The 20,838-nt window shown below is 45.5% G+C and overlaps 1 protein-coding gene across 2 annotated transcripts in view; it reads right to left on the reverse strand.

Annotated features, from left to right (window-relative positions):
* Window positions 1-12,779, reverse strand: part of TBC1D22A (TBC1 domain family member 22A) — a 437,081-nt gene extending 424,302 nt beyond the window's left edge. For both annotated transcript variants that reach the window (XM_019543502.1, XM_019543501.1), the window contains exons 1-2: window positions 12,603-12,779; window positions 6,161-6,217 (exon numbers count right to left, since the gene is read on the reverse strand). In XM_019543502.1, coding sequence (XP_019399047.1) covers window positions 6,161-6,217; window positions 12,603-12,664 — 119 coding nt within the window. In that variant the 5' untranslated portion in view covers window positions 12,665-12,779. The remainder of the gene's footprint in view (window positions 1-6,160; window positions 6,218-12,602) is intronic.
* Between the last annotated feature and the right edge of the window lie 8,059 nt (window positions 12,780-20,838).

Consider the following 20,838-nt stretch of genomic DNA (forward strand, 5'->3'; position numbering starts at 1 on the left):
CTAGATGATCTGCTCAGGTCCCTTCCGACCCTAGAAACTATGAAACCATGAAACTATGAAAGTAATGTACTGCTTCTTCCACTAAAGCAGGGTTTTTTTTCCTTGGGTTTTGTTTTGGTTTTTTTTTTTTAAATGTCTGCAAGCAGGCTAAATGAACAAGCTGCAGAGGCAAAAAATGCATTGTTGCTGAGGACCTCTCCCTCTTCCCTATTAGCTCCCCTCTGCGCTAGTTTTTTTTCCACCTCGCATCTTTCCTCTTCCCAACACGACTGGTCCTAAAACAACAATACACTTTTGCTTACATTAGGTTTCAAAACTGAACTGATAACAAGGGGCTGGAATTTCCTCCTCCACCACCCCAGCAATGTCACACACACACAATTATAGGAACTAGACTTGTAGGGACAAAAAAGAAAAAATAGATTAAAGTGTCTGTTCCCTTGTTTATAGTCACTTTTTTGCTTTGATGGCTCAACATGTTATTTCTCAGCCCCAAAGTTATATTAAGTACCTATTTATGCCTGGCTTCAGTTTTCAGTCTGTCTCTGGTAAAAAGGACAGGTATTTGCCTAAAGGAACTTTTAAACTTCTTAAACTAGAGTGACACTATAAGTCTATGACATTCAGAAGCTCCATTGAAATGAGACTTCCTTAACATATGCATGTAGATAAAGATCATATGCAAACTGCTAACTTTAAATTTTCCTAACTTTTGCACCACTTACTAATTAATTATGTCTAAGTAACTACAAAAAAGAAGCAAGTGTGAAGTTTCTAGCTTCAGTGACCTGAATCATATAAGTGACCTTGATTAAGCATAGTGGCCTTCACTTGACAGCCGACTTGAGTTTCTCTCAATTTGATGAATTTTGGTAATTTTGCTATTAAAAAAAAAAAACAAGTATATAAGAAACAAGCCATCTACTTCTGAAGTTGAGTAGGAACTTGGAGGATCACTTCTTCTCCATAACATTAAGGCTTTTAGTTGATATTAAGTCACTAATGATCCCAGAAGTATGAGAGGCATAGGACTTACTTCATTCCTTAATCTTTCACAAGGCTGCATGCAATTCTTGGAAGGGAAAGGCTATGAGGAAAGTACTAAAACAAACAGTGGTAGAAACTGTCAAACCACTTCATTTTGGAAGACAGGTCACTGACTTCGCCGCTTACAGACTCTGCTCAAGAAGATAATGCTTGATGCTGATTATAACTCTTACTCAGCATTCCAGAAAGTATATAGATAATGTTGTGCCAAGACAGTTGTTTCTTCTCTCTAAAAGGCAGCATCATGTGAAGTTCACCTTCTCTCTCTCTCCTCCTGTAACATGTATATGGAGAACCTAAAAGTCAGAAGGCATTATGCTGCAATGCTTTATCAGTACAGAGGTAACATCTGCTCTCTCATTTGAACAGACGCGTGATGGAATCAAGCATGAATGCAAGTTACTCATTTAAAGGCTATTACTGGGTTTAAAGAAGTAAACTGGGTTTATGGTACACATATTATAGAAGAAGATATCCACATATTTGTTACAGTAAATTATTGTTAAAAGGTAAAGCAGAGTAGCCTACCTGGTTCAGGGATTATTATTATAAATAGCAAATACCAAGTATTTGTACCAAGTAATACTAAGAACTTTTCTTTCCTATTTGTCTGGCAAAAGAGATTGCAAGATTGCAAAAGATTATCAGGAGCATATGAAAGAAATATTTCCATAACTGGATACGTGTTTCAAGTAGGGGTTAACCAATAAAGATTTTCTTGGCCAATACTGATAGTTAATGATTAACCAGCCATATTGGCCAATAGCAATCTGATAATTGATTTACAGGACTGCAGCTGGGCAGCATGGAGCTCCCTGCAGGTAAGCCTGTGGAGGGGAAGGGACGTGGGGGAGAAAAGGGGCATGGGGGGGGAAGATTGAGGCCCCCATGGTGAAGAAGGGTGTGGGGCAGGGGCAGCAAATGGGACCTGGGGCTGGGGCAAGGGGCAGGACAGAGTCATGGGTGGCTTGTTCAGGCAATAAGCATCCCGGTGCTTAAAAATGGTGATGGGGGCACTTGAACATTGCATGAACTTTAGTTCAAGCTCCACAGCCAACATTTTTAAGTGCAGGAATGCTTTTAACCAAAGTAGAGCTGAGTGGGGACAAGGGCAGATGTGGGCTGCCTGCTGTGGGATTGGAGCTCTCCACCCTGCTGCCTTTACCCCCAGGGGCCCCACACCCCATTTGCCCAGCGGCAGAGAGGGGTGGGAGGGGTCAGAACTCACCACCCCAACTGCTGCCAGGCAGGCAGGGTGTGCATGGCTGGTGCAGGGCTTCTGAGGGAAAGGCAGCAGAGCAGAGAGCCGTGAGCCCACAGCAAGCAGCCCACATCCGCCCTGCGCACAAATCTGAGGGGCACATGCCCCCCAATGCCTCCACCCGGGGGGTGCACACAGTGGTGGGGAGCCACCTCCCTATGCCCCCTAGATGAATCACCCATGGCTCTGTTCGGCTCCCTGCTCCAGCCCTAGGTCCCATTCACTGCCCTGGCTGGGTAGTGACCCCATCCCAGCCTCACTCCCTCCTTCACTGTGGGGGCCGCAGCTGCCCCCCACACCTCTCCCCTTCACAGACTTACCTGCAGGGCACTGCTTTCCTTGCTGCCCAGCTGCATTCCTGGTCACATACATGCATGTGACTACACAGATGCACAGAGCATCCAGAGGCCCCAACCAGAAGGCATATCATACTTATCAGTGAACATTATCAGCTAAACCAGCCAAAAAAGGCTAACAGCCAATAATGTTAATTTCCTTTTATTGGTGCCAATCCAATAAGCAATTAATATATTGGCACACCTCTAATTTCAAGATACATTTTTTTAAAAGCAGCACTTTTGACCTGCTAAGCTTTAAAAGTTTGGACTTTGTCTGCTTGAGAGACTACAACTTTCCCTGGGCTACAGATGTGACCAGAGACATAGAACTGGAACTCCCTAGTTTGAGAGATGAGCTGGCAATGGGACGTTCTCCAGTCTCATAACTGGAACCCACTCTATACTTTGGCCAAGAAGTCTGTTACATTCAAGTTTCATTGCAAAATTTGTCTATTTACTCAGGGGGCTGGAGACTGAATGGCTCATGTTAGTGTAGGGTTAGAAAAACCTTGCTTAGTGGGCAATTCATTATTCTGACACCATATACATCATCTTATATTTGTGATGGTGCCATGGCACCCTATGGGGCCTTGAGATCCTTTCAAGGGTGCCGTGGTGTACCATGTTGACTTAGCACGCTTGAATCAGGTGTACAAACCTGATACACAAGATAAACCCAAACCTTTCAAATCGGAATCCAAAGTGTTAAAAAAAAACCTGACTTGATGTAGTCTTCCCAAGTTCACAGCAGCAAAAGAATTATTTTATTACCATATTTACTCAAATGCAAGATGAGCCTCACCCTTCAGTTAATATGGGGGGAAAGACCCCCATCTTATAGCCATATACAAAGAAACTTTATGAAATAAACTGTTTAAAGGAACATGTGCCTATATTGATAATGGATTATTAACCAGCCATATTGGCCCATTCCAATCCAATAGCCAATTTACAGAATATAGCCCAGCAGATTGGAAAGCAGCATCCTACTGATAAGTCTGCTGAAGGAAGGGGGGTGGGGTAGGCCCCAACAGTGAGGGAGGAAGCGAGCAGCGGCTACTCAGCCAGGACAATGAATAGGATTGGGACAGAGCTGCTGCGTGAACCCCTGGGGAAGGCATGTGCCCTCCCTCCCTGGACTTGTGCACAGGGCAAGGGCAGACTGCCTGCTGTGGACTCAGGCTCAGGGGCGGGGTAGGGATGAGGCAGCCTCAGTTGCATAGGGCAGGCAGCGGCAGCTCCAGGAGGGGTGGCTACGGGGGGTGTTACAGGGAGTTTTGGAAAGGCTATAGTCCCCCAAACTCCCCCACCGAACCACCCCAAGAGCCGCCCTGCTTAGTGAACCAGAGCTCTCAAGGGAAAGGCGGCAGAGCAGAGTAACCCGAGCAAGGGTGGTGCTAGGGGGAGGCTTGGGGGGGCTATAGCCCCCCACACACACAATTCCCTGTAGCCCTCCCATAGCCACCTTTCCCAGTACCACTGCTGCTGCTTCCTGCCCTGCACAGCTGAGTCTGCCCCATCCCCAGCCCTTCCCTGCCCGCTATGAGCTCAGCCCTAGCCCAGAAACACACCCCCCTCCTCCACGCCCAGAAAAGGCTAGTGCAGCCCCTGGCCCCAAGCCCTCAGCAGGCAGTCCGCTATAGCACCATGCACAAACCTGGGGGGGGGGCACATGCCCCCTACATATCCCTCAGGGGCGCACACAGTGGCAGGGAGCCAGCCTTACTCTCCAGCCCTTTAATCAAGTTAGTTCACACTTTGCAGAGTAATGACACTGTTCTAATTTAAGAGTCACCACCATAACAAGGCAAGAAAAAAAATTAATTCTGTTCCAAAGTTCCTTTGTACATAATAGCACATATGCTGCTTTACGTACATGAACATAAAGTTGCTGTGAACATCTTAAGCATTAGCTGTAGCACAAAAAAGAGAACCTATTGATGTCCTCTGGGTTATTTTCCAGATCTAAGCAGCAGAAGGGAGTAAAGTGAAAAAAAATGCATGCTGGTCACCAGACCCTTTACTCAACTATGCATTTATGCATTTATGTAAGATACATCTTTGAAATAAAATAAAAAATAGTTTTCTGCTGCTAGAATTATTTATATTAATTTTGTATTAAACATTGTGTGTTTTTAGATACTGTGGAAGCCTAGAGCTTTGAAAGAATGCTGTAGGAAAAGGAAATAAAAATAACCTTTGTATAGCGTATATATCCTTTATCAAAGTACTTAAAATCCTTCTCTCTGTATACTTTTCTGCACCCTAATACTAAAAAGCTTATAAAAAATATTTTATTTCTGGTTGAAAGACAAAGCATATGCAGAATCCTGAAATACTTATACTTTGAATGACAAAAAAAACAAGTTGAAGTCTATTGAATTTCTTTCCATTTCACATAAGCCAAGCTTAAAGTTGGTACAAATATGCAGACATTTGTACAACTGTCACAAACTAAGCAAAACAAAGCATATATCACCAAATACTGCAGTCAATAAGTAATATTTTTTTTTAAACTTAAATTGTGCAAGATTCACAAATCACTTCAATTATTTTATCTGATATCTTGCCTTTGACAGTGGCACTACACATGAACATCCAACAACGAAGTTAAAAAGTCTCAGGATTTTAAACCAGCCACAAATCTCTACAGATTAAATGTGGAAGGTTTTGCTGACCCATAGCGGTTGGCTTGATTACACTGGGGTTAAGTTAAGCTTGCTTAAAACCAGGTTGTTGTTTTTTCAACTGCAATTAATAAAAAAATAATTTAATATGCAAATGTACATTTACAGGGCACTCTGCAAACAGATTAGCTTACTAGTGCTGAATATATGGGCTTCTCGCCAGATCTGACCCATGGAGCCATGTCATCCAGCCCATAGGGTTTCTCATGAATCTAGAAATTTGGCAGTGGGGGACTGGTAGCAGTGGAGGTGATGGCAGCATTAATTGCCACAGCTTGGGCCAGTGTGTTCCCCCACTCCCAAATTTCCAGACCTGTGGAATGATGCAGCCCCACTCACTAGCACACTGGGTCAATTTGGCACATGGTGTTTCTCCATGGCCAAATCACACCCTAGGACTGACCTGTGCACTGACCCCACTCATGGAATCCAGCCCACAGACTAGCTCAAGAGTTGAGCACCAGTGGATTAGTGCAATCCAGAGTTAGACAAATCATAAAAGATCAGTTGAGCACATTTGATGCAACTAACCAAGTCAACATAAGCACAGAAGCTGAAATGAGGAAGGAAAGAGCATGATGTCAGAGGTGGAAAGGGAAGATAATTTCAAATAATACTATTATTAATCAACTAGGAAGAAGAATCAGAAGAAACAAGTAGAGAGAGGCCAAAAAAGATATAAGTTGTTTAGGGGGTGACTTCACCTGAAAGCTCGCGAAGAACTTTTTTCCAACTGTGCAGTTGGTCTAATAAAAGATATCACATCTACCCAAAGAACCTTGCCTGCCACAAGTTGTTTAGGACATTTTAATTTTATGTTAACTTACGTTCCATGCAATAGTGGATCAAAAGGTGGATGCTGAGCTCCATACACATGTTGGATGCTAAAAAGAGAAGAAAAAAAATCATCATAAAACTGATACATTTCTAAAAATATACAAATACAAGTTATTCTTGAGAAGCTGCTCACTAGTAAAGGGAAGTCAAAAAATATGTCAACTGTTTACATTTCAGACTAGAACTCTTGTTCCAAATGAAAGCTGTTACCAGATGTACACCCAACTTAAACAATTAACAAAAGCTGTAACATACTACAAGGTAATTTCATGGAAATAAAAGCTGTTTAGATAGGAATCTTGTATTAGCTTATCAAGCACACTTTTTAAAGAAAAAATGTGTGCATGCACACAGTCAGGTGTCTCCTCATGCATTATCGCACTTAGTTAATGTGCATTAAAATCTAGTACTCTATTCTGAAGTACTAGGAAAATGCACATTAGCCTACCTTAATGCATATTAAGCGTCACTTAAAACTGCTCTTTAGTTAATGCGCATTAGCCTATTTTAACACACATTAACTAAATAGCAAGGGTTTTTACCGATACTCTAATGCTCATTAAAATAGGTTAATGCACATTAAAGCATGCATTGTAGAAATTTATACTGCTTTAAAAAAGTCCTTCCCTTTTCTGATTCAACACTTCTTGAGGGGGAAGGAGGGGAAGGAGATGAAGACACTCCAAAAAGATGCCGGTTAAAGAAATTAACCTTATTTTCCTGTATCCAAAGGTGCTATCATATTGGACTTAGTGACCTGAGGAACACTTCATGCTGGAAAGCTGATCTAAAATCTCTCCCAAACCTTCCATTGGTCCAATAAAAAGATATCAGCCCTAATAAACACATTTGCCTCCCACACGTTTCCTGGAGCATCATAGCTACAATATAATTCCAACAAAGCCTCAGCAGTCATAGTAGATGAGGTCAGTCAGTCAGGGACAAAAGATGCAGTATACATAACATGTCATATCAGAGAACAAGAACAATGACAGTATGCAAGCAACAACACGTTGAAATAGCAGGCTTGTAAACAGAAAAAAAAATAAACACATTGCCAGGTAGGTGAAATATTAATAACTATCCTTCTCAAAATAAAGTTTGCTTTCAACTTCAAAAAGGCCTTTGACAAGGTGTCCCATACCATCCTTATAAATAAATTGAGGGGATTTGCCTTGGGTGATTACACAGTAGACTGAGTAGCAAATTGGCTCAAGGGTTACACTCAGAGGGTGGTAGTGGACAGATGGGTATCAACCTGAAAAGATGTGGGCAGTGGAGTCCCTCAGAGCTCAGTTCTGGGGCCAGTGCTGTTCAACATCATCATCAGTGATCTGGTTGAGGGGTTGGGAAACACCCTGTCCAAATTCACGGACGACACAAAATTATGTGGTACAGCTAACACCCTGGAGAGGAGGAACCAGATCCAGGCTGACCTAGACAGGCTGGGGAAGTGAGCAGAGAACAATAGAATGCAATTCAATAAGGACAAGTGCACGGTGCCGCATCTAGGGAGGAAGAACTGCCATTGTACCTACAGGCTGGGGGGCGACCTTCTCAGCTGCACTGAGGCAGAAAAAGATCTTGGAGTCGCTGTTGACTCCAGGATGAAAATGAGTCACCAATGTGATGAAGCAGTTGGCAGAGCCAATTGCACCTTGTCATGTATCTGTAGGTGCTTCTCAAACAGGTCCAGGGAGGTGATTCTCGCCCTCTATGCGGCACTGGTCAGACTGCAGCTGGAGTACTGCATCGAGTTCTGGATACCACAGTTCACGCAGGATGCGGACAACCTGGAGAGGGTCCAAAGAAGAGCCACTTGCCTGATTTGAGGCCTGCAGGGAAGGCCCTACAAGGAAAGGCTAAGGGATTGTACCCTCTTCAGTCTCTCCAAGAGAAGGCTGAGTGGGGACCTTGTGGCGGCACACAAATTCATAAGGGGAGAGCAACAAGAAGTAGGCGACGATCTGTTCACCAGGGCACACCCTGGAACGACAAGGAACAATGGCCATAACTTTCTAGAGAGAAAGGCTGGACATTAGGAGGAAGTTCTTCATGGTCAGGGTTGCCAGAATCTGCAATGGCCTCCCAAGGGAGGTGGTGCTCACCCCATCCTTGGGGGTCTTCAAGAGGAGACTAGACAGGCACCTAGCTGGGATCACATGACCCCAGGGTTGGTGACTCTTTTCTTGCCTGCCAGGGCAGGGGGTCAGACTAGATGGCCCACAGAGGTCCCTTCAGACTATGAATCTATGAAACTTTCAGCTACAGAAACATTTGCTAGAATAAGACTTCAGGGAGAGTAGGGGAAGAGAGAAGAAAATGTTGTCTATAATGGATATACTTATACAAACGTTTCCTTTAGTAAGCTCATGCCATAGATATACCACTACATGTTCCCTACTGGGTACAGAAATAGCAATATACTCATTTTAAAAAAAAGTACAGGTCTTATGGCAAAGTTCATAGCTTACAACTGATGTTTAATGACATCTGACATAGTATAAGGTCTTCCTGTTACTCAACATCTTATACAGCACAGCTGAAGCAGACTGAAGTACAAAAATAGCTACTATTATTTCTCTCCAACAAAACCCAGCAAGTGAAAATAAAGCACGTTATTCTTACCCAAAAGCTGCAGGCACTTCAAAAGACCTACCCTCCCTCTCCTCTTCTTCAATACCTAAAATGACATCATCTGGCAATGCCTCACACCCAGCTTCCAACGATGTTGATGGTTTTTAGCTGTCTGCTTTTCTATATACAAAGTATACACACCTACATAAAAGAACACTACCTAATCAAAGCCAGGTGAAGCAAATACTTCAGTGTTGCTTGGGTTTAGTGGCTGGAAGGAGAAAATGCTTCCAAGACCTACATTCATGGGGGCCTAAAGGCCAACTGAGCAGTCACCATTCTTGGGAAGGCAAGGCAATGTCAGTAGTAAGAAACACCCTCAAGTACTTTCTGCTTATTAGGAAAAACTGTCCCATTCCATCACTCCAAAACAGGGGCAGGAAAAGTCCAGGCCACAGGCCTGATGAGGCCCATAGCAAACTATTTCCCAGCAACTTCTGCCCACGTCACTGTTACTAGTTTCCGTGGAGACCCCAGCAGCAGCAAGGCTGTGACAGCACAGGGCCAGCGTTTCCATGGAGACTGCCCCCAGAGGCACTGGCAGGGCACACAGCTCGGCTGAGTAGGGAGCTGCTCCAGGGCCAGGGCTGGGATCTTGCGGCAGTGACAGTGTCGTCTGGAGCTGGAGCAAAACTGCGATCCACTGGCTGCCCTCATGCTCTGGACAAGGGCGTGCAGGCAGCGGATCACAGCACCACCGCAAGATCCCAGTCCTGGCCCCAGAGCAGCTCTCCGCACAGCCACATGCCCTGCCAGTGCTGCTAGGGTTGATCTCCATGGAAACCCTGGCCCCAAGCTGTCATGACCCCACTGCTGTTGGAAGCCGGCTGCAGCAGGGTAGGCAGGGGCTGCTGGGAAAAGGAGTCAAGCAATGAGCCAGATCCACCAGTTTGCCCATACCTTCTCCAAAGTATGATCACTAACTTGCGCAACTGCCCCCTTCAGACTGATAAACACTGATAAATTCCCTGCTAGGCTGGTCGTGGAGGGGGATCCCTCCCTAATCAGAGCATCCTGCCAGGGTCTGGCCATGACCTCCTCAGCTCAGCACTGTCCAAGGGACAGGAAGGCTGCTCTAGTGCCCCTAAGCTTCTAGCCTGAGCCACTGCAAGCATGTGCCCGCATGTCTGGGATGTCTGTACAGTTACAAACTGATCCAGGATAGCCAGGATAAAAAGCAATGTAAAACCAACTCCAGCTTGGGCAAAGTGCAGCAGCCTGCTGTCATAGCCCAGGAGACCCAAGAATTGTAGCACATGACAACCCCTTAAACCTGGGAAGCTTTACTCTCAGCTCCAATCCGGGGTCATTTCTTCCAGGGGCAACTGTTCATTGCACATGTCTGTCCCCAGGCAGTTACCTTCAGGCTTTTGCCTCAAGGTTCTCCATATCAAGGCAACTCTAGTCCTGCATACACAGAGTCAGATGGATGAACCATCATATATGCAATCATCTTTGCACCCTCCAGCTGCTTCCAGCCTAATGTTTAAAGCCACTAGGCAAGTCAAAAACAAGCAACACCAGTCGCTGCACCTCCAACAAGTCCCTCAAAACAATTGCACATCCCTTAAAACAATGAAATTTCAGTTTATGACATCAAAATAAAGCACTCAGAGGCAAGAGAAGCTCTCTCACTTTGAATGTGACAGTGTGATATGAAGAGGAAGGACGATGAGAAAAGGTCAAAACAACTACATAGGAGGTTGTAGAAACAAACAAATATCAGCAACTCAATTTGAAGAATTTCTCTGACATCACTAGTTCCCACAGGCTGTGAAGACCAGTTGTTCAGCAGACAAAAGCTGTAATACCAAGGGGCAAGACTGTCCGTGCCCTGAGAAGAACTGCTACTTTATCAGCCAAGGGGAGGAAATCTAGCTGCCCCACTCACTGTCCCATGGTATTAATGTTTGGAGAGCGCTTCAAGACAAATACTTATTTTTATAGCAAGTTAAGGTTTTAGGCAATACAGATTTCATTCTAATTTATAAAAAATGTGTACCCAATAAGAGTATTTTTCTATTAAGTTTCTTCATTTTTTAAAGAAAAGATCATGGTTGGCAGCATTTGTGTTCCACTTATTTCACTCATGAAATCAACAACCCTTTTTCTCTGCCTTTTAACTGCTAGCTAATGGTCTCCTTCACTGCCTGGCTGGCTGCCTAGATCAGTGGTCTCCAAACTTTTTTGATCACATACCCCTATCAGTAAAAAATTTTTGAGCATGCGCCCCCAATATATGTATATTTATATAAATGTACATATAAATAGAAGTTCTAATATCTTCTTCCCGCACCCCAACAGATTGTCTTGCCCACCCCCTTGGGTACACACGCCCCACTTTGGAGACCACTGGCCTAGAAAATAGTCAGGGGCACTGTCAAGGTTGGACTGAAAAAGCCTTAGACTTATTGAAGATACAAGGAGATTCCTCAAAAAGGAAACCTACAAGCCAACCTAACAGAGTAATTGTGCAGCACTTTCCCAAGCTGGGAATTTTTAGTTCCCAAGATGACAGAAACAAGCAACAAAGTTTATTTAGGGACAGATCTTCTATTTCTGAAACTGTAGCGTAAACACACCGTGAGATTTCTGTGGGATAACAAGCAATACAGTTCATGGAAAGGCTCATGGAAGTTTCCCTACAACTCTCACCCATGCAACCAATCAAGAGGCAGGGTTGGGACAGGCCTTCGACAACTCTACCCAGCTTGGGTGACAAGAGTACTATGCCCTAATAACCCTCATCCTGGCATATGGGCAGCAAAGGGATGAACCAGACAATGCATACAGTATAATGGTGACAAAGTATTTTCTATTACAGCAATAACTCAGGAGACCATATTAAACATTTTGAAATCAGCAAGCCCCAATAACTTGCATCCAGAAATTAGACACAAACTGGAGAACTGGAGTCTGTTACACACAGGACAGCCAAGAAAGGATCGCACAAGCCCTCCTGGTTTTATAATGTATGAATTATAATGCACAACTTTCCAGCTAATCTCATATCCTGTATTTACATGTCACTCTTCAGTCCAGTCCTTACACATTCTAGCACACCAAGAAGCAAGATTCACCAACCTATCCAAAACAACTTCTAGAGCCACTTCCTGCAATTTACACAGTTACTTTACAATGCTGTCCTTTGTACAGAGAGTGAATTATTCCTCTCCCTCTGGCAGGTACTCTTTCCCCCTCATAACACTGAATGTCAGCTGCCACCACATTGACAGTTTGCTTAACCAGCTGGGTTCCTTCAATGTTCCCCCATCGTCTCGGTTATCTGCAAACGAACTCGACGCTGAAGGCTCAATGCTCAGACACAGCAGAGCTGTGCAAGCACGGCCGTGGTGCCATGTCATTCAGCCCAAGGGCTCCCGCAGGTCCGGAAATTTGGTGGTGGGGGAATGAATGGCTATTAACACCGCCACTGCTCCTCCGCTGCCAAGTTTCCAAGTCCCATGCGTGCGCCTGGGGTGCACGGCCGGGTGCATCCAGCCCACAGGGGGTGCCGGCAGTGCGAGGGGAACAGCTCCTGCCCTCCTGCGGCTGGGGAAGCCGGCCTCCCCAGTGCTGCTGTCCGAACAAGCCCAGGCGAATCCTGCGCCGACTCGGCGGCCCGCGGCCGGGATCCGTGCCGGGACGCTCAGGGCACAAGCTCCACGGGCGCTCGAGCCCCGCACAGCGCGGGGGGCAGGAAGGCACCGACCTCCCCGCGGGCGCGGGCTGCCGGGCACCGGGGCCCCGCGCTCCGGGACGGGCTGGGGCCGAGGCCAGCGGCGCTCCGCTCACCTCCCCGGCACCTTGGTCGCGCTGCGCTTCCAGAACTGCTTGCGGCCGCCGTCGCTCGCCATGTCTGCGCCAGCTCATGCCCCTGCCGCTCGCCCGGGCCGGCCCCGCGGGGCTCACTCCATCCAGCCCCCTGCCCCTAGAGCCAGCAGAGCGCTGCCATGTTGACACCGCGCAACAAGCGCTGCCCCCATTGGCCGCCCGAAGCCGGCCTGGGCTTGACCCAATCAGAAGTAACGTTACTGTCGGGTGGGTGCGAGTCGTCCAATCAGGGCTGCCGTCGGCCCAGCGGGAGCAACAACTTCAGGGCTGCTCCCCCTCCCGCTGGGGGCAGGCTGTCGAGCCCGCGTCTGTGTAGTAATTTCGCCGCTGGGACAGGTCACAATCAAGCCGAGGAAGAGCCCGAGTGTACCGTCATTGGAGGCAGCTAAATGATGCAACGTAGGCAAAGTCCATGGCGTTCTTGGCAGACAAGGTTCTTTGGGTGAATCTGCTATCTATTATTAGACCAACCTAATTAGTTGGGAAAAAATTCTTAGCAAGCTTTCGGGTTTAAAAACCCTTAATCATTTAAGTTGGTCTAATAAAAGATATCAGATTCACCCAAAGAGCCTTTTCTGCTGGTGTCCTTAGACCAACATAGCTACCACCTACACCCAAGTCACTCTTGGGGAGTTTTAACTGAGTTTTGGGTCTGCTGAGGGCTTGCGTCCACATAAAGAAATGCTTCAGCTTTGATGCCCCAGTTCACACTGGCTCACTGGTGACTTTCATCAAGCAGTATAAAGTAAATCAGAAGACTTACTTCCATACATATTTGCATGCTTATCTGCAAATTGTTTCAGTGTACAATAGTTTTTCAGCAAATACAATGCTTTTGAGTTTCCAATACAATATTTTCATATTTAAGACCTTGCAACACTGCTTTCTGGTGAGCTGAAGCAAAGTGGGTGCAGTGAGGGTAAAGCCTTGTCTGCCCTGCACTGCAGCTCCCCCACGCTCTGGCCCCTGGGCAGGGGGCTCCTACAGTTTCCTCCTTTGCCTCTCTTGCTGGGAGTGGCAACCCTATAACACTCCAGGGCTAGGGACAGACATTCGGAAAGCCTGAGCCTGAATTGATTCAACCTTTGCAGGTTAGTCTAACCTGGCCAGGCTAAATCAGGCTGGCCAGGCTGAGCTCAGGCAGGCATGGCCAGGTCCCATAAGGAGACTCTGATTAAGGAGGGGTTCCCCCCACTCTTGGCCAGCTCAGCAGGGAATTGATAACACAGGGTTTATCACCCCTAACTCAGTGTTTATCACCCCATTAGGAAAACAACAGAGGGACATTACCAGCTACCTTACATTTCTCCCTTTGTCCTGTGTGCCACTGCATGGACCATAGCCAGTATGTGGTCTGCTAGCTAATACACAAACACCTCTAAGCAAGGTGGGGGGAAGGGAGGAATTCCTGCTTAGTAGGGAGTGGTGAGGAAGAGGAGAAGCAGTGTGCAAATCTCTGCCAGAGCTGCAGCCAGGGAGCAGAGGGGAGGGGCCATCCCTGCTGCGGAGCAAAAAGTCCTGCCCAACCCAGAGAGCATCCCAGGATGCTGGTGGGACTTTTATTTAACATAAACCAGGAAGGAGCTGGGGACAGACGTTACACATAAACCAGTTTAAGTGATCAGAAATTGGTTTAAACCTGTAACAGAACAAATGTTCAGCGCATATAAACCAGTTTGAAAATGGCTGAAATCAGTTTGAGACAAACCTGTTCGAATGTAGTATCAGACTTAACTGATTTGGCTCAAACCAGTTTATGCAATGTCTGTACCCTGAGACTGCTGAAAGTCATGCAGGAGATAAATGATAGAGCACTCATTAAAATTAATATTAGATGTTGAATCCAATTGATACAGTAGTTCAGTGGGTTTTTAAAATGTAATAGCAATGTGCCTTTGCCTTCCTGATGTAAAGTCTGCGCATTGTAATATGTAACTGATGTACACAAGCACGTGGGTGTGACAGCTGAAATTATGTCTGTGTGATAAAAGTGCTTATTAAAAGCTCTGTGAAAATTAGACCAAGTGTTTTTCTGTCATTTGTTCAGATATTAAGCTACATGTTGTTGTTAAGAGCCTAATTAAAGTCAAAGAGTAATGAGGCCTACTAAATTTTGCAAGGCCTTGTAGGAGTAGTGGTAGCCCCTCTGGCATAGTAAAAATTAACCTTACCAGAAGAATGCAAGGCTTGTACTGCTATTGGTCAGTCCTAAGAATAATTATAATGGGAGAATCGGGATGGCTGTAAGTTATCAGCATAACTCAGAAGTTATAAACTGGCTGACATAGCTGGAAATCATTCAGAAGGAAAATGCAGCTCTGTGAAAGAAACTACTAATTAGCTGCTGACCTGGATCAGTGGGCCAGTGGATCTCAAGGAGCCCAAGGACTGAATACCAGGGTCCTTCCCGGTACCCCTCAGACAGCACAGATCGGGGACACCTGACTTCGCTGAGCTTTGCAGAAGAGAAACTTGTTGTACATCAGGCATCAGAGGGGACTGCCGATAAGTTGCCAACGTGAATTATTATTGTCTGTCGTAGCTTTATTATTTACGCGTAGTTGTGTGTTTGTTAAGTCAATAAACCTTTCTTGCCTTTCTACCCCCAATCACACTCTCAAGCCTGAACACTCCACAGGCGGCTGGGACAGTGGGCACGTTCATATTGTGTATTGCAGATAGATTAGTGTACTGGACGTTTCACGGAATAGATTCAAACAGAGACAACAACCCTACTCCCTCCAGCCCATCACCCCCACCCCCTTCATATGGGTGGATCTAGGATTTTGACTGGGGTGGGAGCGGGGTAGACAGTGAGGTGCATCACCCCATAGAACACAGCTCTCATTTCTCCCCAGTTAAGAAGGAACTAGAAGCTTCACTAACAAGTAGGGGCCTAGAGCTACAATATTCAAATTAAGATTGAAGCAAAGAAAAAAAACCTTGGAATGTGTATTCATTTGCTATATCATTAATTACGTATAAATTATATATTAAAATACAACAAAACAGGGAAAAATAACCCAAAGATGTTGTTCCATGTGGCCTAGAGTCATTATAGTTAAATGTACACCTCCTTTTCAGATTCATAAAACAAAATCAAGCCTTGAGCATCTGGCTAGTGCCTCCAGTGCTTCACTGAAAGGGATTTCCACACCTGAGCTACTGTGAGTTAATATTTCCACTCCTGACTTACTGCTTTTAGCTAGGGAATTCCTCAAAGGGAATTTACAAAACACCTTTCATAAACAGCCTGCAAACTTCACTTCATAAATTTGCTGGATACAAAAAATCATGGACTAAATATAGACATTGGATTTATGGCACATTATAGCCTGCTTGCCATTCAATAACGCCAGATAACCTCTCTGCATTTTGCCAGCTATGTTTTATCACCGGTCAACATTCCCCTCTTCTGTTTTTCCCCACACCTGCCTGTCTTACACCTATTAACTCCAATCTCCTCTGATCTTCCTTGCAACGCATTTGCATTTTTACAGACCTGCATTGTCGTTATTGGCTAAAGCGTCTATTCAACCCTACAGACTAGACAAACACCAGCAAACTCTCCCTGTGCCTAAAGAAGGGCGCTTGTGCCCCAAAGCTTGTAAAGAATAATTTTTCCAACTATTCAGTTAGTCTAATAAAAGATATCACAGTTACCCAAATAAGCATGTCTGCCTATGTTTTTAGCTAGGGTTTTAGTAGGGCTGTAAAATTGGAGCTGCATGACTAGGAGCAGCTAATGGACACTATCTATCATTGCAAAAGTAAGGATATCTGGAGTAATGGAACTATTAAAGATGATTTAAAAGGAAAGAGAGTTGTTAACACCTGTGGAATGAAGTTTAGAACAAATCAAGCAAATTATAATGATCCATTAAGTCAACTGATGCTCTCTAAATAGACGTGCTGCTGCCACTGCCAGGCAGTGGGCTTGAGACTTTGAATGAACCAGGAATTAAAGGGAGGTGCAACTGCAACAGTGCACCTTTTCTCCCTACCCCCCAGATCTGCCCCTGCCCCTTCACCTTAAAGAATCCATCTTAGGAAAGCAGAAAAGAGTGGAAATGACAAAAAGTGTAGTTAAGGCAGTAGTGTTGATGTGGGATCTTTGTTTTTAATTTCCAGCCATGTTTCTCAGGCGGATCATATTATTCTAGACAGTATAGTAACTGTTTTTAATGGCTTGTCTTGATAAGCAATATAAAGCGTGTTCCAAAGCTCCATTAATGTTTTTGTAATAATGGTAAAAGATCCGGGGCCATATTTTGAAAAGGTCTGCACTCTGCAGTCTGCTTACACTGTGTAAAATGAAGAAGGTGCAAAGTCTGGTGCAAGATCAAGTAATGTGTTTGTATTATTGAGTGATCTGGATCCACAAGTATCTTGCTTATCTTCCAGCAAACATAATGGGTTCACGTTGTGTATTGCTTGAAGTCTTCTTCCTACTGGCAGGAATATTTTTTTACTTCACATTCTGTTGCCAGATTAAAACCATTTAATACTAGAATATCTCTGGGCAAGTGGAGTCCCCTGTGGTTTAGCAGTAAAATCCTTATCTGCCACACAGGAGACCTTGGATTTGTTCCCAAATGCTTATACAACTACAGCTATGGAGGCACCAAATGTGTGGACTCTGTATGGCCTTTGGATTCTGTCTCAGTGGCTGAAAGTGGGGATGGAAGGTCTGGACAGCCTCCACTCCTCCATACTTCTGCTTAGGCATATGTGTCAAAAGTCTGGGTGACCTCGCATGCATACACCATGATCTGGAAGGATCAACGGTTGCCAAAACCAATCTCTGAGCAACAAGACTTCTTAGTTAATTAAAATATAGCGCATCATTGGCCCCATAGTGCTGTTTCATGTTCTATGACCCAATATTTGTATTGGCTTGCACAACACTGTGGTATTTAAAATAAAAGCTAGAAGTGAGGAAGAAATCTCCATCCAGTTCTTTTTTTGAATATCCTCAGTCATGTTTCCATTTATCAAATTCCTGGCAACTGCTTCATTATAAAACCTTGGCAAGTGAAAAGAAGATTATAAGTGTTTTTTTTCTTGAAGTAATGAAGTTATTTATTCCCTATAAAACTAACCTGCAACGTGAGGGTATTCTGAGCTGTGAGACTGCAGCTTGGTCCCCTCCTATCTTAGCGTGTGGATACAGGTACATTTGGAAACCCTTCTGTAGCAGGGCAGTAAGGTGCCTGCTACTGAAAACAGTAGTATGAGCTCAGCTGCTGGTTGCTAGGGACGACCAGGAGGAGCTAAGGGCCGACACCTGGTGGGTCAGCTGACTGGAGGGGGCAGGGCTGACCACCATAAAACAGAGACAGAAGGCTGTGGGTGCTCTCTCTCTCTCCCTCCCTCCTTCTCTCTCTCTCTCCTCTGACCAGCAGCTGGATCGAAGGGGCACAGTTAGACTGAGGAAAAGAGCTTGTCCCTGAAAGGGAAAAAAGGGAGAAAGGCCTGGAGGTATACGTCACTAGTTACAGGTGCGATATGGTATGGATTAGAGAACACCGGTCGGAGAAAACGCTTTAGCCAGGAGGCTTATGTTTGAGTTACAGCCGATTGGCTTGTGTTATTATGTTGGTTGTTTGTGTTTACTGTTCACCAGAGGACCGGGTGAGGCTGTAGGGGTTGGAGGAGGCCTCATAGGGGCTCCACAGTGGTGTGGGGGTTCCTGGCGCCAGAGAGGGTGCAGAGTTTTGGGGGCCAGGCATGGCTACAGCCACCTGAGCCTCGACTGTGAGAAGCCCCAGTGGGGTGCAAGACCCGAGGAGGGAGTCTGGGGGCCAGGCACAGCTACAGCCACCGGAGCCTCGATTGTGGGAAGCCCCAGTGGGGCGTAAGACTCGAGAAGGGGGTCTGGGGGCCAGGCACGGCTACAGCCACCCAAGCCTCGATTGAGGGATTGTGAGAAGCCCCAGTGCAGGCAAGGATCGCGAGGCTAGGCCCCAGTGTGGGCGTGGACGCAGAGAAGGGCCCCGGCATGGGCCACACGTATAAGACAAGCCCGGAGGGCGTCTGCGAGGGCGCGGGCAACAGTAATTGACTAGACAATGTCCGGTACATCTGCGAGGCTTGGGGCATGGTACCAGGGGTGGTAGGAGCCACGCGTAGCCCCTCATGGCTGGAGTGCACCGGGGCAACTAGACAGAGCATTGGCCAAGATACATCAGGGCACCGTGTCAAAGTAGATAGAAAAGGCAGCCTCCCCTAAACGCTTAAGACATCAAAAACATGGCAGGCGAAATGGTGAGGGTGTGTTGACACCAACTTGACACGGTAGGGGGCGCTAGGGGTGTTCACCGCACCCCTAGGTCCCATCCTGTCACACCTTCAAAAGCAGAACATTTCAAAAGGGCAGCAGCAGTTACATTCTGTTACATGTGAACAAACCCTGTAGTACATGGGATCAGGCAATTGCTTCACTACAATTTGAATAACAGGTCCCAGAAATTGCTTTTTTCGACTCACAACATGAACACCAGATATCACAGTGTGCTATATTATAATTCTATGGTAGCAGAACTTCACCAAACAGAACATTTGGTCCCATCCTGGAACAGGCTCAATACAACTAATTTCTTGTACATGTGCAGGGCACCACTGCTATGGATATGGATCGGCACAGGAAAGAGATGTTTTGTGTCTAAAATAAACAAGACAGGGGCTAGGAAATGACTACTAAGAGGTAAAGCAAGTTGTGCAAGGTCACACAGCAGGTTAGTGGCAGAGCTGATTATAGAAACTGATCTCCTGATTTTCAGTACGGCACTGTGGGCACATCTAAACATTACCCTATGCCAGCGTAGTGATGTGCTACATTGCCCTGTGATGTGCTATGGAGATGTAGCATTCATGTGAGTCTACACGTGACCAGCAGCTATTTTGCTGTAGTGGTGCGCTCTATTTTAGTAAACCACTATGGCAAACTAGCAGCTAAAACTAACCATGCACCATGTGCACTTCCTTGTGAAAGTACTAAAGCACGATTGAGTAACAACATCACTGTAGGGTGTTGTGTAGATGTAGGGCGACATGTAGACTGCTTTCTCAGATTAAAGTTACAAAAGGGGAAACAAATTTCACTTTGACCTTTTGGGACATCACACTATCACATACATCCAAATAGATTCATATAAATGATAAGGATATAATTATCCAAACTAATTTTTTCCTACCACCTCTGAGTTTCCTTTGGCTATTAATCTTTCAAGAACTGACAAGGCCCAACTACATTTTCTTAGGACAGAGTTTTCAGACAGAAAGCCCACAGACCAGATCCAGCCTGCACGGCCTCCTTATCTAGCCAACTGGGCTACCAGAAGTTAATTGGTGGGGTCTGCAGCAGAATGTGGGACTCTCTGGCCCCACTGGTCATGGCCATTGGTGGAGAGCTTGACTTGCTGCCACAGCTGCCCCCCAGGTCCCCAGAAGTGCTGCCCCCTCCCACCCACACACACACAACCCTGGGCTGCTGCTGGACTCCTTCCACCACTACTGGACCCCTGCCTCTGGATCCCTCGCCAAGTCCAGACCCAGTGCTGCCACTGCTTGATCCCTCTTCTTGATGGTGGCACTGCCACCACCAGACCCCTCGCTGCCTCAGTTTCTTCTACCACAGTGGCCAAGAGGGCCGCATCCATGCCCTTTTCTAGATCTGGCCCATGAGAAGCTTTCCAATCTGGATCCAGCCCCAGGTGAATTTAACACCCCTGGTTTAGGGTATCTAAAAAGATCAGGGATGGCTGCAGGCCCAGTTACACAGATGCACATGCCCTGTTTATATCTGGGTGTATCTTGACCCCTACTAATTTCCTTTAAGTAGGTTTCTTCTTAAAGGTTCTGGATTTGTAAGTATTTTATAATATGTTGTGACCTTGAATATCAGAGGTTTTACACATTATACAAGCTTAATGAAATATGAACATCCTCCACTCATTGAAGCAAAAATGAAACCTGTGAGTGAGTGACAAGGTCATGAACAAATCTTTGCTGAGTTGGTAACTAGATAAATTTAAATTAGATCCATAGTTGTCAGTATCGATGAATGCCTGATGCACTACTTCTGACTGTGACAGCACAATAAAAGAAAGATAAATGAAAAATCCATTAAAAGAATGTCTGTCCATTAGAAGCAACCTAGGATTTTAAAATTGTATTTTTGTGCTGACTTACAATA

The sequence above is a fragment of the Crocodylus porosus genome, unplaced genomic scaffold (assembly GCF_001723895.1).
Source record: "Crocodylus porosus isolate Cpor-Errol unplaced genomic scaffold, CroPor_comp1, whole genome shotgun sequence".
NCBI lineage: Eukaryota > Metazoa > Chordata > Crocodylia > Crocodylidae > Crocodylus > Crocodylus porosus.